A 10,247-nucleotide genomic window follows, 5' to 3' on the forward strand; every position below is an offset into this window, starting at 1 on the left:
TGTAATTATTATGGCTGCTTTCGGTGCAATTTCTGACTGTAGCTGCAATGTAAACTATGATTTATACCTGAAATATGCACATTTTTCTAACAAAACATATGCTATACAATAAATATGTTATCAGACTGTCATCTGATGAAGTTGTTTCTTGGTTAGTGGCTATTTATATCTTTATTTGGTCGAATTTGTGATAGCTACTGATGGAGTAAAAAACTGATGGAGTAAAAAAAGTGGTGTCTTTTGCTAAAGTGGTTAGCTAATAGATTTACATATTGTGTCTTCCCTGTAAAACATTTTAAAAATCGGACATGTTGGCTGGATTCACAAGATGTGTACCTTTCATATGCTGTATTGGACTTGTTAATGTGTGAAAGTTAAATATTTAAAAAATATATATTTTGAATTTCGCGCCCTGCACTTTGAGCTGGCTGTTGTCATAAGTGTACCGGTGTCGGGCTGCAGCCATAAGAAGTTTTTAATGTAAAAGAGGCTACACGAAGAACCTAGAGCACTGCATCTGCGAGCTGTTGACACATTTGCTATGTGTTTTTGTGACAAAACTATCGGTAGAGTTGAAAATGCGATGGAAACACATTGAACTTTAGATTTTTATTCGGTACATGAAAATTTAAGCGATAAAGTACATTGCGTGCATTACGTCATCATTCACTGATTTGTAACTGCAACAAGTCCATTTTGTGGAAACATACCACTGGTGGGAAAATTCAAAATTTGTTATGCGGATTCTAGAATATTGGCATGAAAATCTGTCGCCAATTGGATGGAAAGGTAGCTACTCACTGATTTCATTTGTATAGAATAAGTTTGTGCATATTGAAAATGATAGGATTACCTGTCAACTACATAAATAAAGGCGGGGCGTCTAGGTTTCAGAGCATGACGTGGACTTTCCAACGACCAATGGAAATAGAGAGAGGGAAGGTCCTTTCAGCCAGGAAGATATTTCAGTACACACGACGCGATCAATGTTTTGACACAGTCATTAGTAGTCGCGTGTGTGTATATGTCCATGCAATACCCTTATAGACCATGCACGAGCTTCATTAGCTTAACATTTTCTTAGCTTTGAGAAGCTGCGTTGCCTCACGATGTCTCTGTCTGTCCAGAAATGGGTTTGCGTCCTGATTCTGTGTATGTTCTCTCATGACGTTGTTGCAAAAACAGGTAACTCACTTTTCAAAAACCTTTATAGTAAATCGCTTCTTGTTGATGTTGAGTTTTGAAAGGCGTCTGTGAGAACGTATTATTGATCAGTAACATTGTTACAACTTTAGTCATGTTGCCCAATGTATGGTGTTCGTTCAAAGCTTGCTACGTTGTAGCTGATTTTTAATGCGGGGAAATGATGGCTGCCAAATTCTGAACTTTTGCGAAATACATGATCTGATTGGTCAAAAGACCAATTTTAGTAGCGAGGGAATCAGAATTGGGCTGCCTGTGTGAACGCAGCCATTGTAACCTTGACAAATTTGTCTTTCTTTAGTTAGGCGCAACGTTCTCTTCATCATGGCTGACGATTTGAGACCAACATTAGGATGCTACGGGGATCCTATTGTAAAGTCCCCAAACATTGATCAACTTGCCTCTAAAAGTAACGTCTTTCTCAACGCATATGCCCAGGTAGTCCTACAACAAAGTGATTTAGCGCAAGCCTACTTTAGTTGGTAATTCATTTTCTACCAGTGATTGTAACTATATAAATTAATGTCCCATTTTGTCTCTCTCATTCAATTTGTAGCAAGCAGTGTGTGGACCAAGTCGAACCTCCTTGCTAACAAGTCGTAGACCTGACACAACCCGGTTATATGACTTTAACTCCTACTGGAGAGTGCATGCGGGGAACTACACCACTCTCCCTCAGTACTTCAAGTCAAAGGGCTACACCACCATGTCGGTTGGAAAGGTTTTTCACCCAGGTAAAAGGATCCTAGACATTTTGTTAGCAGGTTGACATTTTATTGGGATGAATCTATTCCTGAAGGCTGAGTGGTTTCTGCTAGATGGGCCAGCCGCAAAGTCAAAATTGGTTATATAGTAAAAAATGCATAAACAAATGTTTGTTTTGGTCCTAATTGAAAGTTGGGTGTAAGGTTAGCAGTGTGTTTAGGTTTCAAATCTGACTTTGTGTCTAGTGACCAACCAGCAGAGCTGCCGCCAGGACAAGATTCATCCCAATAAATGCCAACCTGCCGTTTGTCTTAGACCTACTTAAAATGTTAGTGGTTGGTGATTTCTTATAAGTCTGCATTGAAAAATTAGTAACAATTATCTTGTGTGCTCCTCAGTGTTCAATGTTGTAAAACCCCTTATTGCACAAAATAAGCAAGATCTCTTGTCATGTGACGTGAATCTATCAAATTGCCAGAGGCTGTGTCCCATGTCGTCTTAATACTAATATCGCTGTGTTTTGTGCTGAAGGCATAGCCTCTAATCACTCGGATGATTACCCGTACAGCTGGTCTGTACCTCCTTATCATCCTCCCTCTTTCAAGTATGAAAATATGAAGGTCAGTGTTTGTATTGACTGCTGCCATAACTCCCTAGTCTACAGATGCTTTAGCCATATATGGCTTAAATGATGTCGGTATGCTGAATAGTCTATTTACTTTAGTGAATGGATTCCATTCTGTATACAGACATTCGTTTTAAGATAAATGGCTACAGATGCTTATGCATGTCTGATTTGAGCCCTCTGTGTATTATGTCTAGTTTAATTGCCTAATATAAGATGTTTCTCATGCATTTTAACAAATTCCGACAGGTTTAATGTTTAGCATGAATGAAATGTACTGCTTTGTTTAGGTTTGCAAGGGCAGTGATGGCAAACTGCATGCCAACCTGCTGTGCTCAGTTAATGTGTCTGAAACCCCTCTTGGGACACTGCCAGACATGGAGAGCACAGAGGAGGCCATCAGGCTGCTCAAGTCCACAAGGGATTCTGGCAAGAATTTCTTTCTGGCTGTTGGATTCCACAAACCTCACATTCCCTTCAGAATCCCACAGGTACTGCAGCTGCCTGGCTTACTTCATCATAACACCAGGAGCAGTTAAACCAGGGTTTCCCGTACTCGGTCCTCAGGTTCCTAAGGGTGCACGTTTTGTTTTTTGCTCTACACCGCTGACTCAAATATCAACTAATTAAGCTTTGATCATTTGGATCTGCTGTGTAGTGTTAAGGTAAAAAACCTAAACGTTCACTCCTTGGAGTCCCGAGGACCGAGTTTGGAATACGCTGGGTTAAACCATGACGTAGATGAGCAATAAATACAAATCTCTCAATAAATGTAGATGGTATGATTTGTAACCTACTGATGAAACTGCCTTTGCTCTTGTAAACTGTAATTTCGTTCTTAAATTGCGTAACTCTGTATTAGGACTTCTTGACACTCTATCCCCTGGATAAGATGAGCCTGGCTCCAGACCCTGACGTTCCTAAAGGCCTCCCCAGCGTGGCCTACAATCCCTGGACTGACATCAGGAAAAGGGAAGATGTCCAAGCTCTAAACATCAGCTTCCCATACGGGCCAATCCCAAAGGATTTCCAGGTTGGTTAGGTGTACTTTCATTATTTGCAGGAACAAAGTATCTTTTCTAATTTGTTTTTAATGTGGCTATAGATGGTTGAAGCACAACTGGTGGGTTTCTTTACTTCCAATCTGTTACATGAGGTGATATGATGCAGATAAATGTTGAACTATTTAAACATTTTTACAAAAATCTACAGGTAGAAGCAGCATATTATACTACAGCAGGTTGCATACTGTTATGTATTATTGATATACCATAAATGTTGGATTCAGCTCCAGATTCAACAGCACTATTATGCGTCTGTGTCATACATGGACTCCCAAGTGGGTCGGTTGTTGAATACTCTGGATTATCTTGGCCTGGCTGAAGACACTGTTGTGGTCTTTACATCTGACCATGGTAAGTCAACTCTTCCTTCTGTTTCAATACATTATGTACTGTAGAGATGGGAAATCTGCTGCATACATCAAACTGCTGTCTAGCCTATAATAGATTGTCAACAGGTAAATTGCTTGTGTAGTTTGTCCACTAGATGGGGCTGTGACAACACAAATTCTGCCTTTACGCTTCTGAGTTGACAGACTTCACCAGCCTCAAGCTTGGATCCCTTCAAACCTTATGTTGACTTGACTAGGAACTGTTTATGCATGTTGTATAGCGATAATTAAATGTTAGTCTTGTTTAAATAAGTTGGTGTTTAGGTATGTATTTGTAATATTAGTCATTTCTCTTACAGGCTGGTCACTTGGGGAGCATGGAGAATGGGCCAAATACAGCAACTTTGACGTGGCCACTCGCGTTCCACTAATGTTCTACGTAGCAGGTATGACTGCAGTCCGTCCTTGGCCAGAGGACGAGACCTTCCCCTACATGGATGTGTTTGGCCCAACACCACATCGCTTCACACAAGGTATACTATACACTCCTATAGTCAATAACTAGTTTTCATTCCTCGTGCACTTTTTATCACTGATCTGGCAAGACGTGATGATGGCAGTATGGTGGAAACGGATCCAGTTTATTCTTCCCATCAGTGGTAGTGAAGGAGAGGAAGCCATTAGGAAGATTGAATTGCTTACTCCTCGCGTCTTCTCCTCTCGTCTTCTCAACCCATTGGCAGAGGGGAGGGACCTCTGGCCTTCTCATGCAATGGGTTCTGAGAAGGATAGGACGTGAGGCGTACGCAATTGAGTAAATGTGCTGCGTCTAGACGGGTATCTCAATTCTGCTTTTTCCAGGTATTTGTATTTTGGCTTATCAGATCAGCTCTGGAAAAAGAGCTGATGTGAAAAGACCTATTGTGATTGGTCAGAAGACCTATTAGTGAAAACGATATCAGAATTGGGCTGGCTGTGTAAATGCAACCTTTGAGACACTATTCTGCTTTCTTCTAGTCATTCTCCCAGGACAGATTATTGCAGGAAGTTTGTGCTCCACTATGGCTGCGTTTACACAATACTGATATTTTTTCCACTAATTGGGCTTTTGATCAATCACTACTTTTTCAGAGCTGATCTCATTGGTCAAAATGGTAATTGGTGAAAATATCAGCATTAGGCTGCATTTAGACAGGTAGCCTATGTAACATTGTTATTCCCCATATAATGTCGTAGACTATCGGTTGTGGGGCTGTGACTCTTCTCCACAGGAGGAACAGTGAGCAACGTGAACGAGCTGCTAGACGTCTTCCCCACTGTGTCTGTCCTGGCTGGGCTGAAGCCCCCGCTCCCCTGTCCCGACAACTCCTTCGACGTGGAGCTCTGCACCGAGGGACACGACTTGACCAACACCTTCAACAACGACAACAACAGAAAGAAGTCTGATGGCATTGCCTTCAGCCAGTACCCCCGGCCCGCCGACACCCCCCAGGAGAACTCAGACCTGCCCGACCTGAAGGACATCCGGATAATGGGCTATTCTCTACGCTCCTGGGACTATCGCTTCACCGTGTGGGCGGGCTTCGACCCAGCTAGCTTCCATGCTAACCTGTCAGACGTGCACGGTGGGGAGCTGTACCTCCTGGAGGAAGACCCAGGCCAGGACCACAACCTGTACAACAGCTCTGAGTACAGCCTGCTGCTCTGCAAGCTGGGCCTGGGCCAGCAGCAGCCCTGGGCACAGACCCTCAAACAACACCTCCTATACCTCACTGCAGGGACTAAATCTAAAGGGATGGCATGATGCTTTGTGTAATGAACTATTTAGGAGGGAAGATCTTTATTTTTGCTGTGTTCATAAGGGATGTTTCCATTCTAGGCAAGTGCCTATTACTAGATTGTTTCAGCTTCTATTGGCACTTTAGGTAGTTAACCATTAGCGTATGGTTAACCTACAATACAGGGTTTTTAGGTGTAGTCATTCTCTTAGCAGTTCAGGTTTCTGAATGTCGATGGTGAATTTCAATGGCAAGAATTTGACACCAGCTCTAAATCGAACATAACCAGTGAACAGGGATCTATTGGAGTTATCAGTAGGCTAGGTTTGAGATCAGTAGACTTATTTTTCAAGCATAAGGTATGTTTTCCTAATGTACTGTAACAAACTGTGATGGTGAAATGTGTATAATATAGGGAAAGATCATTAGGGTCAACATGGAGGTGTTGGTGAACATGCTGAACTGTAAAACTATCCACGTTCATACTTTGCACACAGATACTTTTTTGAAACATGTACAAGTATGAATTTCTAAAATGTATTCAATCCAAATAATCATGTCTCTTTTTTGGGGGGGATATTCTTGTCAATGTACAGTAGAAGGAAAATACTGGGGTGCATCCTTGGGGAGCACCCATGTGTTCAGCACCAGCAGACAGGCTTCATTGCGAGCTGGGCTGGAAAATTCCAGTCTTGTTTTTTGCAGTCTGAAAGTGAGGTCAGGCCAGTTGGAGATGGATCCATGGGCTGATTGAAGCTTATTTTAATTGCTCGCGCCAAAGGGGAATTTCATTTGTGCTCCAACTTTATCTGTGATTTTAATTCTCTTTCAACTCCTGTTTCCAAGTTCTGCTAGAGAATGTTCCCCAGTTAGGTTTCTTCCCCTGTGAATGAGGCAGTGTCTTTCAGCTCCCAGACAGTGCTATCTGGAGAGAATGTGCAACTCCTCAAACATATTGTCCAAAAGTAATTATTCTTACTACTCAACTAGTCCTATATACAAATGTGTAATCTTCACTACTTATTTCGTAAGAGTGGATCTACTGAAGAAATTTAAGGTAGCGCATACACTAAAATAGGTTTATTTGACTTTAATCTGTCAGGCACTGACACTCAACCTTGAGTTACACCACCATCCCGATGTGAAATGACGGGAGAGCTTCACTCACACAGGAGTGTTATTACCCTGAAGTAGACAATGTGACCTAACACTGATAGACAATGGGCATTAACCATGCAAACCTGTTAATATGATTAAACAAGGAATCAATGTGGACGTGGTAATGGATCACTGCTTAAGATAATTATTACTTTGCTACAACCAAGTGATGTGTGTGGTGAATATCTGTTACATCCAGGGTTGGTTTTGAAAGTCACATGCAGATTGGTTGGTTGTGTTTAGGAATCAAGCCCCATTTGTTGGTATTTAACAAATCCATATCAAATTAGTGTCACTTTGTCTTGATTCAGATGCACCTTATTAGGGTAGCAGGTAATGGCAATTTATTCATGAAAAACATGCTTGATGACGATTAATGAATTGAGAGAAAGTTGCTGAAAACCAAATCTTTGTTTTGGAAATGACTCCCAAGTTGCAACAGCAGGACCCTGCTGGAGGAGGGAGAGTAAAGATTTCTTTTTCAGCCTAATGTCAAACCCACAAAAGACAGCTAGACTGTTAGGAACTAGTCTGACAACTATTACACTGGCAATCAGAGCGACTTGGCGATCAAGAGCAAGCTTTCTCTCATGAAGTGCTCATTCTTTTGAACACTGTCTGTCTCCATAGTCTGGTATTGAGATTGGTTATGGCTCACAGCAACTATTCAAAACAACTGGCCTACACCAGTAATTCAATATGAACTCAGATTTGCAAAAATGCCCAATGTTATGTTCTATGTTTTATCATTGATTTAGTGTATCTTTTTTGTCTGCCCTTGCCTGCAGAATATGGTAATTAGAAACGATATTATTCCTCAAACTCAAAACTGCATTATATGTACAGTATGTATGTTTGCATGAAATGCACTATGTCTCGAGGGCAAATGTGCCTAGTCCTTGTAGCTTGGCTGAGAGGAGCAGCTGGTAGACAGTGTTTCTCTCCAGAGGGTGTTGTACTGTAGGATATGGCTGGTAGACAGTGTTTCTCTCCAGAGGGTGTTGTACTGTAGGATATGGCTGGTAGACAGTGTTTCTCTCCAGAGGGTGTTGTACTGTAGGATATGGCTGGTAGACAGTGTTTCTCTTTCGATGGTGTTGTACTGTAGGATATGGCTGGTAGACAGTGTTTCTCTCCAGAGGGTGTTGTACTGTAGGATATGGCTGGTAGACAGTGTTTCTCTCCAGAGGGTGTTGTACTGTAGGATATGGCTGGTAGACAGTGTTTCTCTCCAGAGGGTGTTGTACTGTAGGATATGGCTGGTAGACAGTGTTTCTCTCTAGAGGGTGTTGTACTGTAGGATATGGCTGGTAGACAGTGTTTCTCTCCAGAGGGTGTTGTACTGTAGGATATGGCTGGTAGACAGTGTTTCTCTCCAGAGGGTGTTGTACTGTAGGATATGGCTGGTAGACAGTGTTTCTCTCCAGAGGGTGTTGTACTGTAGGATATGGCTGGTAGACAGTGTTTCTCTCTAGAGGGTGTTGTACTGTAGGATATGGCTGGTAGACAGTGTTTCTCTCTAGAGGGTGTTGTACTGTAGGATATGGCTGGTAGACAGTGTTTCTCTCCAGAGGGTGTTGTACTGTAGGATATGGCTGGTAGACAGTGTTTCTCTCCAGAGGGTGTTGTACTGTAGGATATGGCTGGTAGACAGTGTTTCTCTCCAGAGGGTGTTGTACTGTAGGATATGGCTGGTAGACAGCAGTGCTCCAGTGAATGGTGTAGCAGATATTACAGCCCAGGATCTGATGCCCTCCATCTGGCCTAGTGAGGCAGAGCGCCAGCCAGGCCAGCAGAGAGTCTTTGCCCCCCTCCTCCCCTCCCTTTTCTATCACCCCCTCTCTTCTGGCACAGTGAAACTGAGATGTAGTCCTCTGCTCTGGCTGTGGGCTATCTCAGTAGTGAACATGTTGACAGCTGTGTTTAACAAAGCCATCTGGGATAGGAGACAAGTGGGCACTACTATGCTCTCAACATACAGTAGCAATAAGGGGATATTTCAGTGTTGATAATGGATAGCCCTTATACGTCTCAAAGAATACAATGCTTTTGTTTGTAAGATTATATTTATTTATATATATATATATATATATATATATATCCTGAACAAAAATATAAAGGCAACATGCTACAATTTCAAAGGTTTATGGCGTTATAGTTCATATAAGGAAATCAGTCAATTTAAATAAATTCATTAGGCCCTAATCTATGGATTTCACATGACTGGGCAGGGGCGCAGCATAGGGAGCCAGGCCCAGGCCCAGCCAATCAGAATTAGTTTTCCCCTAAAAAAGGGCTTTATTACAGACAGAAATACTCCTTAACACCCAACCCCTCCCCCAATTCTCTAAAACAATGTTGGAGGTGGCTTATGGTAGAGAAATCAACATGACATTCTCTGGCAACCGCTCTGGTGGACATTCCTGCAGTCAGCATGCCAATTGCACAGTCCCTCAACTTGAGACATCTGTGGCAGTGTGTTGTGTGACAAAAAAACTCCACTTACACTATTGTACTGGTCAGTCCTTTAAATAGACCTACTATCTTTGACTCTTGTTTACCCGACTGTCTGTGTATTTAATGAGAGAAACTTCAAAGATGCATAATTCATCTTTTTTTTTTACCTCCTTTTCTACTGACAGCTGCCATGTTTCATTTCAGTCATAATCATTTCCATGGAGATGCATTACAAAGTTAAACAGATCCAGAGTTGACGCTCCATGTGAAAACATTCCATATCAGACAATTACGTGAAGTTACTAATAAAACCCACTAAGATTTTCAGACAAACATAATATTGCTGTCTGAAATTGTTATTCAAATGTGTATGCCAATATCAATTAATATGCAAATGTTTTTTGTGGTGAATTTGCTATAGGTTTTATGAATAAAGATGACCCATTTTCCAAAACCTGTCGATCTACTTAAATTAATCGATTAATTGTAGAGTTTCTACTAGGGTGCTATGTGAAAGCATCTCACTGAACCTTAGGGACACTGGGAGGAAAAGGACTTGAGGTGTAAGATCATTACCCCAAGGTTCAGTCCCTCCTCTCCTCCCTCTATCCTCAGCATGATGATGTTGGGGTCTGTGCCCTTCAGACTGCCATCTGCTGTGATGTGCTGTTATCTCCGATGGTACAGGGCCATCTGTTTACGCTTTACCAAGTCAGAGAAGGAGGTGCTGGTGCAGGCAGGGTGCTAAAACAGGAATCATAACGACCTGAGTTAAAATGAGGACACTACTTGTGAAAAAACACTGTGGCTAATCATAATAATAATAATACTATGAGATTGTGGAATTAGAGAGAGATGCATCCCAGGGGCATTGCTAGATTGCTTAAATCACTCCAGCACATTAAGTGTAATGAAATAGTTGTATATC

At 41.8% G+C, this 10,247-nt stretch overlaps 1 protein-coding gene across 1 annotated transcript; it reads left to right on the plus strand.

The window, feature by feature from the left end:
* The first annotated feature begins 959 nt into the window (after positions 1-959).
* Positions 960-6,983, plus strand: LOC120062503 (iduronate 2-sulfatase-like). Its single transcript, XM_039012526.1, has 9 exons — positions 960-1,185; positions 1,505-1,641; positions 1,760-1,937; positions 2,440-2,528; positions 2,824-3,024; positions 3,396-3,566; positions 3,822-3,948; positions 4,286-4,459; positions 5,198-6,983. Exons 1-9 carry the CDS (start codon positions 1,110-1,112, stop codon positions 5,728-5,730), a joined length of 1,686 nt encoding a protein of 561 aa, XP_038868454.1. The 5' UTR covers positions 960-1,109; the 3' UTR covers positions 5,731-6,983.
* Positions 6,984-10,247: the final 3,264 nt, after the last annotated feature.

This window comes from Salvelinus namaycush, chromosome 17, assembly GCF_016432855.1.
Source record: "Salvelinus namaycush isolate Seneca chromosome 17, SaNama_1.0, whole genome shotgun sequence".
In the NCBI taxonomy this organism is placed as follows: Eukaryota; Metazoa; Chordata; class Actinopteri; order Salmoniformes; family Salmonidae; genus Salvelinus; species Salvelinus namaycush.